Source organism: Miscanthus floridulus, chromosome 2, assembly GCF_019320115.1.
Source record: "Miscanthus floridulus cultivar M001 chromosome 2, ASM1932011v1, whole genome shotgun sequence".
Classification (NCBI taxonomy): Eukaryota; Viridiplantae; Streptophyta; class Magnoliopsida; order Poales; family Poaceae; genus Miscanthus; species Miscanthus floridulus.
The window spans coordinates 28,443,240-28,466,218 of NC_089581.1; the positions used below are offsets into that span (position 1 = coordinate 28,443,240).

At 49.9% G+C, this 22,979-nt stretch overlaps 2 protein-coding genes across 2 annotated transcripts; one reads left to right on the forward strand and one right to left on the reverse strand.

The window, feature by feature from the left end:
• Positions 1–2,243: 2,243 nt before the first annotated feature.
• Positions 2,244–4,326, forward strand: LOC136538307 (uncharacterized). The gene is made up of 5 exons (XM_066530294.1): positions 2,244–2,511; positions 2,637–2,777; positions 2,878–3,450; positions 3,614–3,776; positions 3,990–4,326. Exons 1-3 carry the CDS (start codon positions 2,481–2,483, stop codon positions 3,171–3,173), a joined length of 468 nt encoding a protein of 155 aa, XP_066386391.1. The 5' UTR covers positions 2,244–2,480; the 3' UTR covers positions 3,174–3,450; positions 3,614–3,776; positions 3,990–4,326.
• A 17,032-nt stretch (positions 4,327–21,358) lies between these two features.
• LOC136538308 (F-box/LRR-repeat protein At3g48880-like) lies at positions 21,359–22,481 on the reverse strand. Its single transcript, XM_066530295.1, has 2 exons — positions 22,057–22,481; positions 21,359–21,956 (listed from the first exon to the last, which is right to left on the reverse strand). The coding sequence occupies exons 1-2, from the start codon at positions 22,383–22,385 to the stop codon at positions 21,455–21,457; spliced, it is 831 nt and encodes a 276-aa protein (XP_066386392.1). The 5' UTR covers positions 22,386–22,481; the 3' UTR covers positions 21,359–21,454.
• Between the last annotated feature and the right edge of the window lie 498 nt (positions 22,482–22,979).

Here is a 22,979-nt window from a genome sequence, read left to right on the forward strand (position 1 = left end):
AGGAATAAATCCCTTACTTAAGGTTTGTCCAAATATATTGTCTAAGCAAAAATATCAAGATTTTTAGGATAATTTTTAAATCCCAAAGTTTTTTGGGCAGAGGAAGTACAACGCAACAGCGACTCTCTCCATCAGACTTTCTTTATCAAGTTTTTTTTTGACGAAGTACAACGCAACAACTACTTTCTCTCGCTAGCATCTCACCATCATAGGGCTGTTCTTCGTCTAGTATTTGTCTATATCCGCTAGACACTCTCAGTCACTAATGACGAATGCACCAAAAGCTTCAAGATCACGGTGAAAAACAGTGCACGTGGCTTCGTTTTCATCAGTCATCAACACATGATCGGAGGAGCAGTAGCACTGTAGTAGTAGTAGGTAGGAAGGCCTGCACGCGTCATGGTGGCAGCTAGCATCTCCAAATGCTCTTTGCGTTGTCGCTCTCATTAGCTAACCGAGCCGGAAGCACTTTATTATTTCATCGCCTTTTGCTTGGAGCGTCTAATCCTCGGTCACAAGTCATAACCAATGCCGCCTTATCCATTCAGATACAATCAATCAATTATTACCTAATGTCTATTGCATCACTTGTTGCATCAGTCACTCGATCTCTTGTCTAATACAAGAGGTGTGTTGACGATCTTGGCTTTAGAAGATAAAATCGAAACCCTCTGCATGCTTGGCACGGTTGCAAGTATATATTTACATTGGGCGTGGCTAGCGTGCCGACATCCGGACGCTAGCCCCCGCCCAGACACCTGCGTGTGCCTGCCTGCTCCGCCTACACTTGCTGCTGCTGCTGCATGCTTGGCATGTTGCACGCACCCGTATGTGTCTGCTGCTGCTGCGTGCCTAAGATGTTGCTGCTGCATGCCCCACTTGTTGCACGCGCCCGCACACCTACGCATGTTGCTGTTGGGCTGCACGCGCCCGCATGCGCTTGCTGCTGCGCGCCTACACATACCCGCCTGCTGCTGCTTCGCATGATGTCTGCTAATGAAAACACTTATAACATGAAGCACTCCGCAACATACGTCTGAATCGGGTGAAATATTTGGAACATATGCTTGCAACAAATGTGCATAGCCACTGCAACATATGCAACATCCTGATAAAACACTTGCGACATATTTCTAAAACAACTGAAACATTTGGAACATACACTTACAACCTACGTGTATAGCCACTTCAACGTATGCAACATTCATATAAAACACTTGCAACATACATTTGAAATAGTTGAACATCTGAAACATACATACATTTGCAACATATATGCATAGCCATTCCAATATATGCAACACCAGATCTACTTTTGCAACATCCAGATGAAACATATGCAACATACATCTAAAACACATGAAACATATAGTTGCAAAAATTTGCTCATCTACTTATTGCCGTCCAATGGAGCTCGCTGACGTGGTGTGAGGGAGCGCAACGTGAGGCGCAGGCGGCGCACGATGCGAGCCACGAACGGCGCGCAAGGCGAGGCATGGGCGGGGTGTGCGACATGAGGCACGAGGAGCAGGGGTCCGCCACGCGAGGCGGGTCCGCGCGTGATGCGCGAGAAGGAAGGTGCATAATGGTTGGAGGCTTTCAACGGAGACATTTTCCCAGGGAGACTTAACATAATTTTGATTGGTCCGTTATCATTAAAACCAAAGGCTAATAAAACACCCAACCAATTCGATGTGCGACGGCGGGCTTCTCACCCGCCTTCTCACCCCGCACGCCCGCTGCCCCTGCATGCCCGCCGCCAGGGATCGAATCCCACAGGCACCCATCGCCTGCGTTATTTTTCATCAGGAAAAAAAACACCAACGCTTTCCGCAATTCTGTCAATCACGTGGCAACACAAGCCCAATCTGTCCTGCCCGCTAAGCCCCCACCACATCCCCGGCTGTGCCGCTGCTCCTCCGCCGCCGCCTCGCCACCACTCGCTCCGTGGCCACAGCGCGGGACTGCGTCATAGCCAGCTATGAGAATAGGATCCCCGTCCCCCGTTTCCGTCTCATACTACTTCCGCCCTGGGGACGTGTGTCCTCTGCTCCCTCCCAAACCCTAGCTGAGGTGCCGCCGCCGCCTTCAACTACAAGGCTGGCATCAACGGCAACGACTTCGAGGCCGCTACGCGAAGGATGGAGGGCAACTACGATGCCTTCACGACCTCCAAGACTGACGACGTCACCAAGCCACTCAAGGTCGCGGGCATCCCCTAGAAAGATCCACATCTAGGAAGCAAGGACCGGGCTGGCTCCGGCCGGGACGGTGTCGATCGCGCGGTGCCGCAGGCCGGGAGGGCCGTGTGCGTGCCGGTCGGCAGTCGTCCTGGCCGAGCTGCCGCCAGACCACCACTTGCTAGCGCCGCCAGATCCGCCAGTCGCGAGTGCCGCTGGGCCACCGTGCGCGGCGCCGCCAGATCCGCAGTCCAGTCACGGGCGCCGCCGGGCAGGAACAGGCACCGTCGGGCCCCTCACATGCGGTCGAGCAAGGAGCGTCTCTCGAAAGGTCACCCTTCCGCTTCTGTTTCGGTTGATAAAAAGATTTATTAAATTTCGGAGTGTTTTATCCCAATCAATGATAACCAATTTTAGTGCTGCTTTTGTTGATGCCAAATTTGATTGCTGAACCAGGTGTCTTCTCTCATGCAGAGACTGTGGGTGCACCGGTTTCTTACCAGCGACGTGATGCTCTAGAAGAGTTGGAAGAGGCTTCTGACCTTCATAAAGAAGAGTTAAACGAGGTGGACGCACCGAAACAAGACCAAGATGAAGGTGAGACATGCACATGGTGTGTCTGTTTCCATTTATTTTCTGAAGCAGCTGCACGTTATAGCTATTTTTTTTAACTTTTGTTTTTGTATTGAATTTTCAGACGTCGTTATCATTGAGGATGAGAAGCTAATGGAAGAGACCTCAGCAGAAGAGCCATCTGTGACCAATCAGGAGTGTACGGATAAATCGGAAATGCAAGAACACCAAATGGACGATGAGGAGTGTCATGCTCCCTTGGCGACCCCCGAGGTATCTGAGGACGATGAAGGTGCCAATTTTCACGATGATGGAGGCTCCAGTTCAGGTCTGTTGGACAAAGGAATGTGTGAGGAGACCTATGATGCAGGTGAAAAGATGGGATTGGTGCTCGGCGTTCCTGCTCTGCAGCCCCATTGACAGCCGATGAAAGTGATACCAGCCATGTAAGTGAAATTGGAAATGTCAGAGAAGAAATTAGTGAGGTTGATACAAAAGATGATGAGATCTGTAAGGAGAAGGAACATACGGATATTGCTGAGTTGCAGGCTGACATTGTGGATGAGGCAGCTTTTCTTGATTGCTCGGGTAACATCAGACAAGGTTGCTGAAGAAAGATCTTCTCTCTTTTCATGCTTGCTTTTTGACAGCAAAAAAGCAGAGGACACCTAGGTACATCAAGATTGATCTCCAGCAGGTTAGGTTCGATCCAAAGTCCAACTGAATTAATAAGCAATTACAGAATTAAGTTAGATGAAACTTTTTTCTTCAACCTTACAAATAAGAGAACTTCCTGTTTTATTAGTATTATATATTTTAGTTTGATGTTAGTGAATTTTCAGGCCTTTAATATGTGACAGGTCATTAGTGACAATTAGGGTGGAGGTGGATGCAGAGTACATGCCGGAGAAGGCCGATAAGAAGAAGGATGGAGGTCTCTCCAATAAGAAGAAGAAGAAGCTGGAGCGCAGGATGAAGATTGTAGACCTCAAACATATATGCAACATACCTGAAGTCGTAGAGGTGCACTCTTCATTCTAATCAAGTGACCCCGCTGTTAGCAATTTCAGTTTTGCTGATAAAAAACCACTACGTATAGATCATCTATCTTCATCTCATTTTTTTAAGAACCGAATCAAGTGTTATTAAATAGCACAAGTGTGTTTGTTCTGAATGTCTTGTCTATGTATTTGGATAGACAGTTGACTCACCAATTTTTTCTCGCCAATGTTGCAGATCAGTAGATGCTTGAGAGGGAAACTGGTCGTCTTAGAACATTGTTCCAGCAGCAGCAGCAACAACAACATGTACCACAGCTGCAGGCTTCTACCCATAGCCGTAGTAACAGCAGACCTGGATTCACAATTTGCAAACCTGTCTCTGAAACACAGCGATCCCAGTTCAGGGCGCGATGCTGTCTCTGGCCTTTGCATTTAAGATTCCTTTGTTCCAGCCTTTGGTTCTATGAGCTTCGCAAAGCTTCGCAAAACTTTTTTATTCAATCACCTTTACAGCTGAAATCATTTAGTGGATGAAAATCAGATTTAAAGTTGTCATTTTATAAAATTCAAAATTTGAATCGTCCAAAATTAGTGACAAAGATAGATGACCAGACTAAAATGATAGAGCATGATTTTAGAAAATTTTAGGAAAAAAAACATCACATTTGGAGTTAGTATGAGGGAGAAAAACTAGTTATAAGTTTCAGCCACAGATTAAAAAGAGAAATCACACTTGTTCATCATTGATCATAATGAACAATTGTGATTTTTTTTTAATCTCTGGGTAAAATTTGTAACTAGTCTTTCTCCCTCGTACTAACTCCAAATGTGATGATTTTTTTCCTAAAATTTTCTAAAATCATGCCTTATCAAGTTACTGTGTTGATTTGGTCATTCTTTTCGTTTGAGAAAGTTTGAGCAATTCAAAATTTCAAATTAAAAAAATAACAAGTTATAACAAGATTTTGAAATACCAAATGATTTCAGCTAAAAAAGTGATGAATACCAAAGATGTATAACTCATCAAAATCTACAACTTTTATTTTGGTTATTTCTTCATCTGATAAAGTGATAGTAAACATTGTTCACAAATCAACATGTCTCTTATATAGTTCATGAAACTATGAGTGATATGTGAATTTGTGAACAATGTTTACTAATACTTTGTCGCATGAAGAAGTGACCAAAATAAAAGTCGTTGATAGTGATGAGTTCAACAACTTTTATGTTCACGACTTTTGTAGTTGAAATCATTTAAGGTTTTAAAATCTTGTTTAAGGTTGTTATTTATTGAAATTTAAAATTTAAACTGTTCAAATTTTGTTAAATGAAAAGATGACCAAAATAAAAGTTGTAGATAGTGATGTATTCAACAACTTTTATGTTCATGACTTTCTTATTTAAAATCATTTAAGGTTTTAGAATCTTATTTGAAGTTGACATTTATTGAAATTCAAATTTTGAACTGTTCAAATTTAGTCAAATGAAAAGATAACCCAAATATAAGCTGTACATATTGATGAGTTTTACAAATTTGGTATTTATGAGTTTTTCAGTTGAAATCATTTAATATTTTAAAATCTTGTTTGATGAGTTATACAACTTTTATGTTTACAACATTTTCATTTTAGGCCATTTAATGTACTAAAATTGTAGTCGAGGTTTTAAAATTTAAATTTTTAATTTTTGATTTTTTTTTGTTTTCTATATTGTTTTGAATATCAACAAATTGTTTTTATATATATTTGTGCATATATAGAATAATACAAAATATTATATGCATTTACTTTATGTTTTTGTGATATAAAAAATATAGAATTAATAATTTAATAAAATAGAAAATATTTGTAGGGGTGACTAGATCAGGAATGTGTTTTAAGCCACCCCTACAAATCGTCCTGGGTATATAAGCACGGGCGCTCGGGGGGCGAAATTTCGTAAGTGTTGGGCGCTCTCTTCTTCCTCCCGACGCCGTCAGGCTGCCCAATTTTTCCCCGGCGCCCTCTCTTCTCACCCTCGGGCCACAGCTTGACATCCCTGGGCCGCCACGACGCCGCGCTCCCCATCTCCACGGCAGCTAGGGTTTTAGAGCCCTCGGCCGGCCGGCCCGCCGCCTCCTCCCCATCTCCGACCTCGAGTTCCACCAACCCGCTCCATCCCCCGGGCCGCCAAGCAAGTTAGGGTTTGCGGCCGTGCCGTCCACATCCATGACCCGGTCCGTTGCTGCCTCGTTTCCGACCTCCCATGGCCCAGGTGCTCGTGCGCTCCGGTGTCTGTGCTCCCTCCCCCGGCAAGCGGCCACGGTGCCCAAGCTCTCCGGCATCCACGCTCCTTCCCTAGCATCCACGCTCCCTCCCCTGGCTAGTAGCCTCGGTGCCCATTAGGGTCCAGCGTCCGCACACCTCCAATGGCGGGCGGCCCGGCTGCCCGTGCTCTCCGTCGTCTGCGCACCTCCACCAGCGTCCACACTCCTCCACAGCTTCCCCTACACCTAACAGGTTCGGATCCACTACTGCTGCTGCTCGCTGCTTGCTGCTCCATCACCTGTTCCTAATGCTTTACCCAATGTGCATTGCCTTGGTTTGTCAATGCTTGTGTGCTTATTTGCGTAAATGCTCATTGCATTCTTGGCAAATTGGTAAGGTGTAGCAACTGCAAATTGGGAAACAAATATGAATTTTCCATTAGAAATTATGAATTTATAAACTTTTGGTTCTCTAATTTTAGTTCTTTTATCATATCTAGTTGCAAAGCCTTTTGTCTTTTGAGGTGTCCTACTGATTTTTTGTTACCAAAGCACATCAGTAGCACATCACCTTTCCAGGAACCTACATGGAAATGCTAAAAGTCACTCTACAAGCACAATCTCCTAGTGAATGTTAAAAGGCATACACATTCATAAACCTATATTTCACATAAATGTGTATAATCATCATGGTTGGTGTTTCTTAGTTTTGGATTGTATGAAGAGTCATCTTGATATACGAAATATGTGCTGAACTAAATGTTAGGATAGTGTATCAGTAGACTATGCATGAATATCTGGCATCTTTGTTGGACATCTTGACCTTTTCATGAAAAAAAAAGATTTCAGTTGTTATGAAGTCATGTTTTTTTAAGGAAAAAAGGAATAGTTCTGGCCTCTACATCCAATTCTTACAAAGTTTTCAACTCAATTGCTGATTATCAAAATAAGGGAAATAGCAAACACAAACGGAAGAAAAATCATATGTGCAAAATCTATTATTGTTTCTATGCATTCTTGGCAAAGATGTCCAGAACGACAACCTCCAATGCTTTGCTCGCCAAACTGACCATATTAAGTCATGTAGAGTAGTAATTTGATTTTTCAGTGGACTGGATAGCAAATAACTTTGGCATAGCACAACCATGCCTATAGTTTATTTTGTTTCTGAGACATACACCTTTCTTAGTAAGTAACTGCCACTAGAACCAAGGGCATTGACATTTTTTTCCTTTCACCCCTTGATCTGTTAGATGTTTAAGTTGTGTCGGTACAGTAGTGACAAACTAGTGAATATTTATAGTTTTGCTGCACGTTGTGATCGGAGGTGGCCTAGCACTCAATGACACAAGATTTAGACTGGTTCAGGCAACGTGCCCTAAGTCTAGTGTGGGTCGGTCGGTGACTTTATTCCTGAGCCCAGGTGCTTGAAGTCTGTAGTGGGGTTACAAATAAGAAGGAGAAAGGAGGGGTGTACGAGAGGTCCGGTCGGGTCCGACCGGAAGGGCCGAGGGCGACCGGAACTCCGCTATGAGCTAGGTGTTCAAGCGTGCGCTTGAGGGGTTTGTGAGCTATCAATCCAGTGAGTCTGAACTTGAAGAAGTGGACCTCTAGGAAATCGATCTCCTTCGTTGGAGGGAGCGCACCCCCTTTTATAGATAAAGGAGATGGCCTTACAGGTGAGAGGGAGGAGTACGGATGTCACTAAGCCTTGTTGCCCATGCCGATGAGGACAGCCGATGGTAGGCGCCCACAAAACTATTGACGTCACTGTGGAATGTCAGGTGCACATGGGAGGTTGCGTTGGCTTCTTCAGGAAGGGAGGATGTTGGTACCTGCAAAATACCATCGGTATGAGAGGAGCCCTACCACGGGTACCAGGTATGGCGAATCCTGGTGCCCATGCCTAGAGGTATGCGGGGGGCTTTTTGCCGTATGGGAGCCTAATAGCGCCTACAATACTGTAGACACAAATGTCGGCGCCTACAATACTATTTGTGTCAGGGCGGTTGAGGAGCACTGTTCCCACAGGCGTGCAGGGTATGGTCTCGGTATCGTGGTTTGACTTTATGCGCTGCCTTCTTCGTTCGCCCCTGGTCCCTTCCGAGCGGGCGCCTCCAGTCGGATGGCTCCAGTCGGTCCTAGCCGCGCCAGTCGGAGAAGAGCGGTAAGTAGGCTTCCTATGGGTCCCTGGTCAGAGTCGCGGGGTCAGAGTAGGAAGCAGCGTTTTGGGCCGGGCCTTCCGATCGAAGAGGCTACCCGGAGGCGGTTGGTGCCCGGGGCGAGCGCTCTGGTCGAAGGTGGGCCGAAGAAGTTGATGACCGGGAGTTCGTTCTTTTGGGCAGACCTTCCGGTCGGCGATCGGACTGTCCGTCTGGCCCATCGTATTTTTAGACCCTCGGGCCAGCCTATGAACAATATGCTATTTTCATGGGCCGAGCCCTGGCGTGGAAGCCGGTCCCCAAGGGACCCTGGGTTTGTGAACCCGATAGGAGCCCCCGAGCCCCCGGGTGATTCGAGCAGAATCGTCTGGGGTTTTTTTTGTCTTGCCGGCGGGTGTAGCCCCCGAGCCCCCAGGCGGTTCGGGCAGAACCGGCTAGGGGGTTTTCTGTGTTGTCAGCGGGAGAGATTTTTTGCGTTGTGTCGGTGGGTGCACGTGAGCGCACCCGCAGGTGTAGCCCCTGAGCCCCTGGGTGGTTCAGGCAGAACTGGCTGGGGGTGTTGCTTCGATGGACGTGCGTGTTTTTAGTTTTGAGATGAAATTTTGTTTAACCTTGGCGTCACTGTGCAGCCGAGGGAATTTTTAGGCGTGGGGATGAGACAGAACTTACTAATCCTAGCGTCGGTGTGCACCACTGATGGAGAAAGCCTGGTTCGGATGCGACAGAGTTCACTAATCTTTGGCATCGGTGCGCGCTGTGGGATTGGGCGAGGCAGAGCCACGAACGGACCTAGGCGTCGGTGCGCGCCATGGATCGAGAGAGTTAGTTTAGTTAGTTCAAGAATCGTACGAGTCAAAGCTCGTGGATCCTGGGAGCGTAGTGAAGCCGTCTGATGCCGTTACGCGAGTTTAGGAGTCGCGGTCCTAGGTTTTATTGGAGCGCAGTGAAGCCGTCTGAAGTCGTTATGCGAGTTTAGGAGTCGCGGTCCCAGGAGCCATAGCCGGATGTCATAGATCTTGTCGACGCGAGTTCGAGGTCGCAGTCCCAAGTTTTTTTGGAGCGCAGTCAGAAGTGAAGCCGTTTTGAAGCTGAAGCGTAGTTAGTTTGGTTAAAGATCAGACGAGGCGATGCTCGCGGATCCTAGCATCGGTGCGCGCCGTGGGACCGAGCGAGTTAGAGTCGTGGATTTGGCGAGTTCGAGGTCACCGTCCTTGGCGTTTTATCTTGAGCCCCCGAGCCCTATTGGGCCTTTCGTGGGGGTCGATGTGAGTATTGTGCGTTACCCCATCCTCGGTTCCTCATAACCGGAGGGGCTGAGTTTCGTCGCCTATCCCGATCGCTCGGGCTCGAAGACTAGCTCGATGAGTTCGCTAACGGGTGTGATCGAGTGGAATCTAGGTCTGTCGTTCATGATGAGGTTGGCATAGCCCTCTTGTGACATTCCACTACTGCTTTACCTGCAACCCGACAGATGCCTAGGTCATTCCGGAGACCGACCTAGGTGGCCTAATGGCCTCCCCTTCGATGGAGATTATGTGGGCCTAGCGAGAGGTTTAGGATCAAACGAGAAGGTTGAGATGACTCGGTCTGCCGGACTAGGCTAGGGCCGCACGATGCTCATCTATGGTTTTCTCCCCTGTCTTTGTTGGTTGCCCTATGTCGAATGGGGCAACCGCCGCTTCGTGACGCAACATAGAGCGTTCTAGTGCATTTCGCTGCACGTGCGATGCTTAGTTCCTGAGCCCCTGGGCGGTTCATGCCCTAACCGTCCGAGGGGTTTTGGCATATGAGATGAATGCGGGTATGGATGTTTGAATGATTTATAAAGAAATAGAGGGGGTTTTGGTAATGTTTACCTTGACGACTGGAGTGATGGGGCTCGGAGCGCTTCAGTCAGAAACGTCCAACTGGGACCCATGCTTGCCGTTCGTGATGGAGTCGGCATGTCCCACATGGGGCGTCCCTTCGCTTCCTGCCTGTGTCTCCGTGTTTATCCTGAGCGATTCGATTGGCTCGGGAGATCGGTTGGTCTCCCGGTGGAGATTTCATTTTTTGGTCTCCTCAGGCCTAGTCTGGGGAGGCGGGAAGCCACCCACGTGTGGTGGCGCTTCGGTTCCTGTGCCCGTTGTGTGGTAGTGGTGGGCCCTGGCTAGGCCACATCCTGTCTAATCAGGAGTCGTTCCATCGAGCAGGGCGCGTCTCATCTGCATTAAATGGGAAAGAGAGAAATTCTCGCTCCGCCGTTCTGCCTTCCCCGATTAGCGTGTCCTTCCCTAACCGCCGTCCCTTTTCTTTTAAGTAGGAGCAGGGAGAGGTTTTTGTTCCGTTCTTTTGCCTATTCTTCTTTCGCTGTTGCCCTCCTTCTTTTCTTGCCGTGAGCGTTCCTGAGAGCCGCGATGGTCTCTAGGAAAGAGAAGGGAGAGGGTGAGAGAGAGGAGAAGAACTTATTGATCCTTTTTGCAATCCGGAGTGAGGATGTCGGACTGGAAGTCATCCACCGTAAGGAAGTCGGTGCTGGAGGCCTTCGTCCAGAAGGGGTTTCTGTCATCGTAGGAGGTGGTGCACTAGAGGGTCCCCGGAAGGGAGGAGTTCCTGCAACCTCGTTCCGACGAGGTGGTTTCATTCCTTACCTTCCATGATCGTGGTTTGGGATACCCCGCGCATTGGTTCCTGCGTGGGCTTCTCAATGAGTGGGGCCTGGAGCTATAGCATCACAATCCGACAGGGGTGCTGCACCTCGCCGGTTACGTTAGTGTCTGAGAGGCTTTTCTTGGGATGGAGCCGCACGTGGATTTCTTCCAGCAGCTCTTCTCCCTGAGAGCCTTGACAGCAGGGAACTCGGCTGAGATCAAGTCGGTGGGAGGATTTGCCCTGCAGAGGAAGCTGGGCGTGGGAGACTCGTATCCTGGGTACCTCCCCTGCGACTCCAATCGGGGGTGGCATGGGGAGTGGTTCTACATCAGGAATCCGGCGATGGCGCCATTCCCGATGTTCACCGGTAGGAGGCCGGAGAAAAAAGAAAGTTGGTCGTGGGGCTACGCCAAAAAGGAGAAGCACAAGGTGGGAGTCATCGAGGCAGAGCTCTAGAAGCTCATGAAGAGCGGTCTCAATAGGGTGCGGGTGTTTCACACCCTGTACCATCGCCAGGTCATGCCGTTGGCGGAGAGGGTACGACCGATGTGGATGTACGACGGCCTTTCGGACCTAGACCATACATCGTCGGAGGATCTGCCAGACAACGAGGTCTAGAGTCGCATTGGCCGGGTGCTATAGCTGAGGCCTAAGGAGAGGGTCAAAGGGAGGCCCATACCTTTCAACTCTTCGATCGTGTCCCGCCTGGTTTGTTCCCTTCTCTAATCTGTGCATTTTTTCTGCTTTTCCTATTTCTTGATTAGGGGTCTACGTTTCGTAGGGGCTCGAAAAGTACAAGTCCTGGCCGCACCTTCCCAAGGGACCAGAGGGCTAGGCCCGGCAAGCCGCTCAAAAGGAGGCGGTAGACGCCCAGAAGAAGAAAAGAACTAAGGAGGTTTGGTGGAAGGAAGAGAAGAAGAAGGAGGTCGCCCGGCGCATGAGGGTCGGGGAACATAGGAGAGACGTCGAGTCGGAACTTGTGTCGGATGATCCTCCTACAGATTTGGACGACATGGTCTTCTCCGGCGAGGAGGAGAGTCGGGAGGTCGTTGTGACCTCGGCAGAGCGTTGTGGCCCTACGGCGACGTCTGTTGGTGGTGAGAAGGAGGCCACGCAGCGTGCGGTGGTTCTTGCATCGAGGAAGCGCACAGCGAGTGCGGACATCATTGGTGAGCGAGTGGTGAAGCGAACGCGGTCACTACGCCCATTGGCGGCGGTGCCGGTCCCGTCGTCATCTGTGGCGGGCGTGGCTGAGCGAGCCGGGCGGTCCGAGGAGCGGACGGGCGCTCGTGCGGCGACGGAACCGGTGCCAACGATGGACTTGTAGCCGGAGGAGGCCTTGCCCATCGCGGCTGCAATCGAGCAATCTGGGTGGTCTGAGGGGTAGACTGGCGCCCGATCGATACGTGACTTGTAGTCAGAGGATGCCCCACCTGTCGCTCCGGTCGAGGAGTCCTGAGCCGGAGGTCGTAGCGACCCGCATGCCGGGCAAGAGCTGATCGGGATGACTTTGACCTCGTCTGAAGTGAGGGGGTGCAGGTCACCGCCTAGGAGCGGTCCTCATCCCGTAGGTCCGTGGTCGTCGGAGTCTGCCTTTCGGGTCATGCTGCTCGCCACCCGATATGTTTGCTTTTGTTGCTTCTCCGACTCTTGCCGATCGAGTCTCTTTGGAGCGTGGCTTACCCGCGATTTTTGTCAATGCCCAGGGGATGCCGGGGTTGAGCATTGCCCCCGACCCCGTGCAGGTGGTTTGGAGGCCCACACTGCAGCGTGTGGCGACTAGTGAGGGTGGCAGTGGGGTGGCGGCAGCAAGGCCTTCCCTCCTAGGGGTGTTGCCCCTTGGGGGGGCTGCTGATAAGGCAGCAGCGGTGGCGTCGTGTTGGTAGTGATCCCGGTGCCGATGGCGGAGGTGACTCTCATGGCTCCTTCTTCAGCGGTCGCGGTGGAGGAGACGAGGGAGAGCGAACTCCCTATCTCGCTAGGTGGAGGGACGCACAACTTGTCTTTGCCATCGGAGCCGAAGGCGCCAGAGGAAAGTGTGGTCGTGACGAAGTTGGGGCGCCCGGTGGCATCCCATGCGAATGAGGTGGGGGAGATCCCATCTGACGATGAGGCAGATCTTGTGGCGAGGCTGCCGGTGTCGCCACAGGAGCTGATGGTGTCGCCGCGGGGGCCGGTGGTGGTCCAATTGGAGGTTGGGCCCTCCGGCGGTTCATCAGAGGGTGACCTAGAGTGGTCCTTTCCTGAGGACCCATCGAAGGTGAGGTTCATCCTCCGGGATTCCCGGGAGCGCCAGCTCTAGGACATTTTTAGGGGGCAAGGGCATGCCATGATGTCCGAGCTCACTAAGCTGTCCACAAAGCTTGAGAGCACCCAGAAGCAGGCTCAGTTTGCCCAGCAGCTGATTGAGGTCGACCTATAGCTCGCCGCGGAGGTGAGTTTCTGGTACTTATCCTTGCCCTTTGAATCTTTTCGTCGGTTGTTTTTAGCATGCTTGTTCTTCATAGGAAATAAGGAAGGTGTCGTCCCACAAGTCATACTTCCTTCGGACAGAACATGCCCGGACGGCTGAGCTAGAGCGCCGGGTGGAGTCCGCTTGCCGCGAGTCCCAAGTCCGGACGGCTCAGGCGGCCGCAGCGCGGGTGGAGGGGTAGCGTGCGGCGGAGCAGGCGACTACTTCTGAGCAAGGGCTCGAGGCGGCGAAGGCCCACCATGAGGAGATCGAGGTAGGGCTGCGGACGTCCCTGGCCAATACTAAGGCGGCGCTTCAAGAGGCCTTGGTGGCCCTTGAGCCGAAGCGGGCCGCCCTAGAGAGGGCACAGAAGGCCCTGGAGGTGGAGCAGAGGGCCCAGTTGGAGGCGGATCAGGAAGTGCTTGCGCTCTAAAGCCAGGTGATGGGGATGGAGGATGCAAGTACCCGGCTACGCGAGCAGGTGGCTCGGCAGGCAGAGGATTTCTCCACCCTTGAGGCCTCTCGCATCGATGCGTACCTTTTGTTTTCTTGTGGTGTTGATTTTTCCCTTAGCCTGTTTCTGAGTTTGTCGCCCATCCTCAAGAGCTGGGTGAAAAGGTGAAGGTGCTGGAGCGAGACCTGGAGACGTCCAAGGCGGGCTTTAGCCGGAACGCCAAGGAGCTAGCTAAGTCCCGTGAAGAGCGACGTGCTCTCGAAGGGGATCTCGACCAGATTCATAAGGTAGCCTGGCTCGTCGTCTTAGAAATCTTCGGGTCAACGCCAAGTACCAGCGCGCTCGTGGTCCAGCTGGCAGAGGTCCCGGACGTGGTCAAGGACCTTGTCAGGAGCGGGCTGTTTTATGGAGTGTCGGGGGTGCTGACCTCGGTGGCGACGCACCACCCGAACCTAGACTTCGACGCTATCTGTAGTGGGTATGCTGAAGGCCTGAGCATGGAGGACATCTAATCAATCAGGGTGAGCTTGATGCCGCACGCGCGGTCGATGTCAGAGCAAGTCTCCGCCGAGTGGGTGATGGACGTTTGCCGTCAAGACATGGCCCGAAGCATGCGTGGAGAGAATGCTTCCGATCCTACGGATAGCCCGGAGCCTAGTTCGGGGGGAAATGTTGCCTCGGCCTTGGCCGAGCCGAACATCGCGCCGCCAGGGGGTGAGCAGCCTACGCCTTCATCGGTCGCGCCACCAGCAGATGCCGCCAGGTCGGTTTAATAGCTTGTAGAATATAAGTAGTTAGTAAACGTAAAAAGTTTTAAGTTCGTGGGGGAGGCCCGTGTAAGACGTTCGTGGTGTGTTTAATGACTACAATCGGTTTTTGTTTTTGTGATGGAGTTGCTCCGTTCATGGAAGCTTGTTCCCTTTCGTTCCTTAGTTCTCCCTCAGCATAATTTTGTTTTTTACTTCTTTCTTTCTCGTACCTGCCTGTTTGTCCTGTAGGCTACAACCTTGTGAGCCCAAGGCATGACCCGCGAGGCTCGGCTGCTTGTAAAGATGGGGTGCGATCAGTCAGAAAGTTTTGAAGCAAAGCTATGTAAGGCAAATAAAAAAGAACGAATCACCCTTCCGTTCGGGTGGGAAGGAGTTTTCTCCATACGATAGTGAAAAAAAGAGAGGTAGTATTGTCCCCTAGTGGAGCCCCCTGAGCGCCTCGAGCCAAAAAGTGTTTGGGTCGGGGTGCTCTTATGGGAGCATACGTTTAGTGAATAATGGTAAGACTAAAACTTAGGGAAAGGAAAAAAACAACATAGCTGCTCCAAGCGTTCGGAGAGAACGTAGTCGTCATTGTCTTTCAGTCAGTAGGCATCCGATCGGATCAATTCAGGCTTCAGTCATCTGGATCCTCGCCCGATGTGCTGCCTTCTTCTGTTGCTGCTTCATTGCCTTTTTCATTCCTTGGCCTACCAGTCTACCTCAGCAGGCGCTTGAGGAGCTAGCAGTCCTTATAGAGGTGGTTCACAAGGTAGTTGTGGTTGGTGCATGGACTCTCCATGAGCTCATGGAAGTGGCCGGAGGGGCCCTGCTGGGGCGGCGTGCCCGCATAATCAGCCATGGCGACCAACGCGGAGTTGGCCGGTTGGCGGCGATTCTTTCTATTCTTTTTCCCCTCTGAGTGGAGGGGGCCTCGTTTTGATCCTGGCACTTGGCCTTTCCTTTGCCGTGGCCTCCGTTGAAGCGCGGTGGGAACGGCGCTTGCTAGAGGTGTTGGGCGAAGGTTGGTGGCCCCGGGCTATCAGGGCTAGGACTCCGATCAACGCCGTGCATGCCTCGGTTCAGTCCGAGGCGTGCATAGAAGGGCAGTCAGCACGGAGTGGTTGTTAAGTCAAGACAAGGTGCCATTGCGGCTTCCTGTGCCATACTTGGTGGTTGTGGCGATGATAGGGCGTAGTGCCCCATCTGCTGCATCTCTGTTCCCTAGATGGGGAGCGAGGTCGTGACTTGGCGTTGCGATACGAAGCTCTTCGCTTGTTGAACGGTGGCGGTCTCCACTAGTTCCTGAAGGTTTCGGTGGATCGCCTGTTCGCGAGGGTCGTTCGGCTCGGACAAGCTGTGCAGGAGCATTGCCACGGTGGCAATGTTCTGGCTAGCCCGAGCGAACTGCGGGGGATTAGTTCCCCTATTCGGGGTGTTGCGCTGGACCCGATGGGCGTGACCCCAGGCGCCGTTTGACGGTCTATGCGCGCGGGGCGCCGAGCGCGCTGGTGCAGTTGGTGGCCGATGTGGCCACTGTCGTTGTAGATCCTCCCCGTGCTCACGCGTGAGCTCGGGGTCTCCGCATGAGGCCCCAAAGGGGCGTGAGTCCGTGCAGACTCCGTTACCCCTGGCGGCTGTTCCGAAGCGTCCATCATAGCGCACTCACGGGACGGACGGTGCCTTGGTGCCACGTCGACGATGCTAGAGTCATCACTCCTGACATCGTCGTCCATGAAGTCGAGACAGCTAGGATCATAGTCCGCCATCCCCACGAGTTCAAACGTGAGAGGGGGCGACGTCGGCATCCGCTAGAGCCTCCGAGTGTATGCGTCCGTGGGAGACACGAGGCCATAGGGGGACTAGCCGTATGGCGGCTGCGACGGGGACAACGGTAACCCACCAGGTATTTGGTGGAAGATAGAACGTAGTAAGTACATAACAGCATGCCTATTACTCACAGCGGGGTTTGAGCAGAGAGTTTGCTCGAAATGAAGCACAGATGCTGAGCCGTTGGAGTCGCGCGTCCCAGAGTCGATGGAGGACGTCTCTCCGACGGGTGTCGAGTCGCGAGTCTCCTCACGGAGGTGGAGTACGCCAAGCCGGTCGACGGTGAAGTCCAGGCTTCCGAAGCGGAAGGCCTAGGAAGGCTTGAAGATGGGTGGAACCCGCATCCCGGCGGGCGAGAGTGCAGGAAATTTCATCGAGCCGAAGTGAATCGTATCGCCCGAACCCACCACGGCGGGGGTGGCGGAGAAACGGGCCATCCGATTACCAAAAAAGTATTGAACGTACAGCGTCTTCCCCACGGACAGCGCCAACTGTCGGTACAGAAAGTGACCAACTAGTGAATATTTGTAGTTTTGCTGCATGTTGTGATCGAAGGTGGCCTAGCACTTGATGACACAGGATTTAGACTGGTTCAGGCAACGTGCCCTAAGTCTAGTGTGGGTCGGTCGGTGACTTTATTCCTGAGCCTAGGTGCTCGAAGTCTATAGTGGGGTTACAAACGAGAAGGAGAAAGGAGGGGTGTACGAGAGGCCCAGTCGGGTCCGACCGGAAGGGCCGAGGGCAACCGAAACTCCGCTATGAGCTAGGTGTTCAAGCGTGCGCTTGAGGGGTTTGTGAGCTATCAATCCAGTGAGTCTGAACTTGAAGAAGTGGACCTCTGGGAAATCGATCTCCTTCGTTGGAGGGAGCGCACCCGCTTTTATAGATGAAGGGGATGGCCTTACAGGTGAGAGGGGGAGAGTACGGATGTCACTAAGACTTGTTGCCCATGTTGATGAGGACAGCCGATGGTAGGCGCCCACAAAACTGTTGACGTCACTGTGGAATGTTAGGTGCACATGGGAGGTTGCGTTGGCTTCTTCAAGAAGGGAGGATGTCGGTACCTGCAAAATACCATCGGTATGAGAGGAGCCCTACCACGGGTACCAGGTATGGCGAATTCTGGTGCCCATGCCCAGAGGTATGCGGGGGGGCTTTTTGCCTTATGGGAGCCTAATGGCGCCTACAATACTGTAGACACAAATGTCGGCGCCTACAATACTGTTTGTGTCAGGGCGGTTGAGGAGCACTGTTCCTGCAGGCATGCAGGGTATGGTCCCGGTATCATGGTTTGACTTTGTGCGCTGCCTTTTCCGTTCGCCCCTGGTCCCTTCCGAGCGGGCGCCCCCGGTTGGATGGCCCCAGTCGGTCCTAGCCGCGCCAGTCGGAGAAGAGCGGTAAGTAGGCTTCCTATGGGTCCCCGGTCGGAGTCGCGGGGTCAGAGTAGGAAGCAGCGTTTTGGGCCGGGCCTTCCGATCGGAGAGGCTGCCCGGAGGTGGCTGGTGCCCAGGGCGAGCGCTCCGGTCGGAGGTGGGCTGAAGAAGTTGATGAGCGGGCATTCGTTCTTTCGGGCAGACCTTCCGGTCGGCGACTGGACTGTCCTTCTGGCCCGTCGTATTTTTAGACCCTCAGGCCGGCCTATGAACAACATGCTGTTTTCATGGGCCGAGCCCTAGTGCGGAAGCCGGTCCCCGAGGGACCCTGGGTTTGTGAACCCGACAAGTTGAGTCCACAACAAGCAGGTGGAGGCAAGAAATGAGATATCCAAACAATTGGAAAGTGGAATGAGAAAAATGAACTTATAGGGATTGAAGTGATATTGTTAGCATTCAATGAAGCATTGATCTTCCAGTTTACTCTTGTCATGCAATATCTATGACAATTTTTTTTACCAAAGCTGAATTCTGGCCTTTCTATTGATAAGTTGAGACATTTTCCACTTCCATCACCTGTCTGTCTGGATAGGCAGCCAAACTTTAAGGGCACACAGTATTTCATTTAATACACAAATTCGTTAAGCTACAGCCATGGTCTGAATTTTACCATTTTCAGAAATTTGTGGGTGGTGTGGTTGATCGTTACTTCTGATATAAATTGTGTTCTGACCAGCAATTGTAACCTGATTTTTAGTTGTAACCCAGTGATGGCATGGGCGTTACCTTCTAACCTGTACTTTAGCCGGTGCCTGTTAAGTTTGATGATAAAGAAGGTAGGAAACAAGAAATGCAAACCAGTCACCGGTCCAAAAGTTTAAAACATCTTAAGCAAGGTAACCCAACAGTTCAATTTTATTTTAACCTAAAGCACTGATTTTATTTAACTTTTGGACCAATAGGATTCCACTATCTAGATAAATATTTTTTTTCGGAAATGACTATTTCAACAAATATTTATAAAAATAGACCCAGGTTGGAACCTTGACATCCTAGTTTCAAGATTAAAACAGTCTAGTTTCAACATACAGTGCAACAGAATATGTCATTAGCTTACGTTCTATAAAACGATGGATGAAAAGGCTAGGATCTATAAGCTTCTGAATAAATGGATGCTCTGAAAGTAGCAAAACTTGGCAGAGCTGAAGAAAAACAGCACCTAGGACATAACTGAAACAAAAACCCAAGTGAGCCCCTTCATTGAGTTATACTAGATGAAGGGTCAAAGAGTTGGAATACTCACACACTTATTTGTAGATAGTCAGAGAAGTCGATAAGAAGATAGGCTTTCTTACTTTGCCTAGCAATGAAAGAAGGTAAAACTAAACATTAGTACTACAATATAGCTTGCTGAAGCAACAAAAAATTAAAAAATAATAAAAGAAAGACAAAAGTAGAATAAACTTTGCAAGAGATACCAACAAAAGCATGAAAGTGAAAAGTAGTAATTTTCAGGATTAAGACAGATACAATAAACTAAATTGGGAATTCAGCAATAATGAATGAAACATAATAATAGTCAATCATGCTTGCGGACTAATCGTGACTAATCGTAGTGCATACCTGATCGCCAATGCACCGATCAGCCCGACTAATCATGGCTAATCGTGAATATTTGGATGACTTGATAACACTGGAAACAAAAAGGAACAAGTCTAATACATCCTCACTGCTAAGAACTCAGCAGTAGAAAATTTAGTTTGTAACCTCAACAGTGGTGGGGTATTCTTAGAAAGTATTATAATAAATATGCAGGGAACATATATGTCTTGTTTACATGGAGGAATGCCGCATATATTAACAAAGCCTCTTGAATGAGTATGCCATGCGCCCATGCATTTTTATGGCCTGGAAAAGCTACTTGTGACCCAAATGCACCACTGAGAGGAAGCTTCTCAAGGTTAATTTTATAATTAGAGGCCAGAATCACAGGGATAAAGTAGTGAGCCTATAATTAGGTTGTAGTATACCGGCAGGCAATGTAAAGGCAAGCAGCTCACATAAACCTGTGAAATTTGAATGAATTTCAATTCCTGCTTAGTTCCAAGCAATGCAGCAGGCTTGCACTTTGGTATCTTATTCTTGTCAAACGGAGCCTGCTATCTCAATTCTTCGATTGCATTTGAATGTTGCAAGCTTCTTGGTAATAAGCTTATGAAGTTGCGTTTCTCTGTGTATCTGAAACTATTTTACATGTCTTTTCATCAGGTGAGGATGATGCTCGTCAAAAGCTCCCCTCTCCTCTGTTTTTTGGCTATTTTTGCCATCAACTGGTGCTCTATGTTTGCTAAGCAACTGTTGTTATTATTTTTTGCCAAATCACCCCTCTCCTCTCCTCTCCTTTGTTTTGCCGATGATGAAATTGTCTAAGTCCATACATTATATGGAATATGAGCTGATGATCAAGAACTTATGAGGAACTTGGCATCATTACCAGCCGCCCTTACTGTCTTTTTCTATATGCTCACTGTTTTTATATATGCCCACTATGTTTATGATGCCTTTATGCTCTAAGTTCTTTATCAAATGATGATTGACATGTTCCCAACATACTAAAATTAGTTATTACTATTTTTTTAAAAAAATACTTTTGAATTTAGCCATTTACTAATTATAATGTATATGGACTATTTATGTAAGTACTTTTTTCAACTTGTCATACTTTTTATTAAAACTATGCCTTTATAGATTTTGTTTTGTATGGAATTTGCTTTTAGGTTTTTTTTATTTCCAACTCATATGGAAATTAAATTATTATTTTTTCTTGATTCGTTTATCAGTTTGGATTTGCTGTCTATTAATTGTATTAGAGATGGATTGTTTCGTTAATCTAAGCCATTAAGTTATCAAAAACATCTAACAATGTAGATTCTTTTTTTCTTTATTTAATCTTAGATCATCGTAAAATCTAGCGGGTGTGGGTCTTTTCTTCTTTCCTATTTTTTGAGTTAATCTCATAATTATATTAGGCATGGACTCTTTAATTATATCTAATATGCCATTAGATAATAAAAAAATCAATGACATGGGTTGTTATAATCATACAATTATATTAAGCGTGTTTTTTTGGGTTAATCTATTTCTTAGATCATCATAAAATCTAATGATATAGAATTTTCTTCCTTTTTTGATTAAACCTGTAGCTTTTAAATTCTCTTGATAAATGTGAGCGATCATTATATTATTGTATATATTACTCGCTCCATTCCATATCATTAGATATTTTATTTTGGCTTTTCTAAATATATTGTTATAGTACGTATCTATATATATTGTATATCTAAATGCATAGTAAAAATAAAAAAAACTAAAATATTTTATAAATTGGAACGGAGGAAGTATCTTTTAGCACGGGTTGATAGATCAGGGTGTTTGCGATTGCAGATTTTAGTGTACACCTTTTATGCAAATATGCAAGTGGTGAGGAAGACGCGCACCAAAATATCACATCAGCCCTTTTATTATTAATTTATTATCAAAAAAAAAAAGAAAAAAGTCACATGAGGCGAGCCCCTATATATGCATCCAGATGTGAACACCAAAAATGCGTCCCAAAACAAAAGACCAGGCTCACTTTAAAGTCCTGTGCAACCCATCAAATACAGTAATAATACTCGTGGTGGTCATTAACAGTGTTAAACAAGAATCAAAGCCAAACTGCGCATTAATTAATCAATTATGTTATGTGTGTTGTGTGCAGGCTCTGTGACTTTGCAGCCGCGACGGCGAGCACCAGGACAGAGATCACATCACGATCACGTCAACGTCGGACGAGTCGCAGAAACCGCCGCCACCGGCGGCGAACTCGTCCTCCAGGTCGTCCACCAGCTTGGACCCACCAACGTCGAACCGCTGGATCCTGGCCCCGCGCCTGAGCACCTCCTCGTCCTTGTCGTCGAAGCCGACGCAGCCCCGCGCGCAGAACTCCCGCAGGTCCCTGCAGCCGGCGAGGATTGCGAGCAGCTGTTCCCTGGGCAGGTAGGAGCGGTCGAGGCAGAGGGAGCGGAGCGCGGGCAGGGACCGCGCCAGCGCCGCGGCGTCCTCGGGCTTGACGGCCCCCGAGGTCTTGAGGCTGGCGAAGCCCGGGCAGTGCAGCGCGAGCTGCGCGGCGAGCGCCGGGAAGGAGGACGGCTTGGTGCCCAGCTCAAGGTGCTCCAGCAGCGGCCACCGCGGGATGAGGTCCGGCAGGCGCGCCTCGTCGCCCGCCGTCAGCTGCGGGAGCGCCAGGCGCCGCAGCCGGGGGCAGCTGCACGTGGGATGGACATCGAAGCATGTGAGACGTGCGTCCGTGTGTGAGGTGACAAGACGCGTGTTCGTGTGATGGACACCGAAGCAGAGGCGCTTACTGGAGCGAAATGTGGACGATCTCGTCGGCCGGGTCGGCGAGGAGCGGCGGGAGCTCGACGTCCTCGGCGGACCCGCGCGCTCGCGAGACGCAGAGCCTGAGGAAGCCCGCGAGGGAGAACCGGTGGACGGCGTAGCGGCGCGCGAAGGCGGCGGCGAGGGGGCCCCAGGGCATGAAGCGCGCGAGGTGGTCCCGGCGCAGGTCGAGCGCGCGCCACAGGGACGGGTCGGCGGCGGCGCGGCGCCAGCCCCGGCACACGAGCGGGGCCGACGCCGCCAGGTCCTCGAGGTCGAGGCGCGCGAACACGTGCACCAGGCAGTCCGTCTCCATGGGTTGTGCGGTCGAGGAGGCGAGGGTCCCGACTATTTGGGACCAGAGAGACGGACAAGGCAGCGCAGCGGTGGAGTCGATGGGCGATTAGACTGGGCGAATGGTAGCACTCGAGAGAGAGACAGAGAGAGAGGCAACCGGCCGCCTTTATAAAGCTGCCGTGGTCGCTTCTTGTGCTTCTGCTTGTGGGGCCAGCGCACGTGCCACGTCTCGCGAACCATTCTTTTTTTTCTTTCCGTTTCGTCCATTTCGCTTCATTACCATCGATCGGGATTTTTGGCAGTTGCCTCAGGCGTCAGACGGTCAGCCCAGTATACCAATACGATTCGCCGTCGTCATGGACACGACACGGCAGTGGTGGTCGTCATCGATAGCGAAAGTCGATCAGTTGGTTCGCTGAATCGCTGTGTACGTCGTCATCGATAGCGAAGGTCAGTTGATACGCCGTCGTCATGGACACTGCGACTGGGATACGGCTGCGGGCTGGTTTGACCGGTTTGATGTAAGAGAAAAATAATGTTTCAGTTTATAATTTACGATCGTTTACGGCCTGCCCAACAAGCTGTATGGTATACGCTGTCGTCGTGGACACTG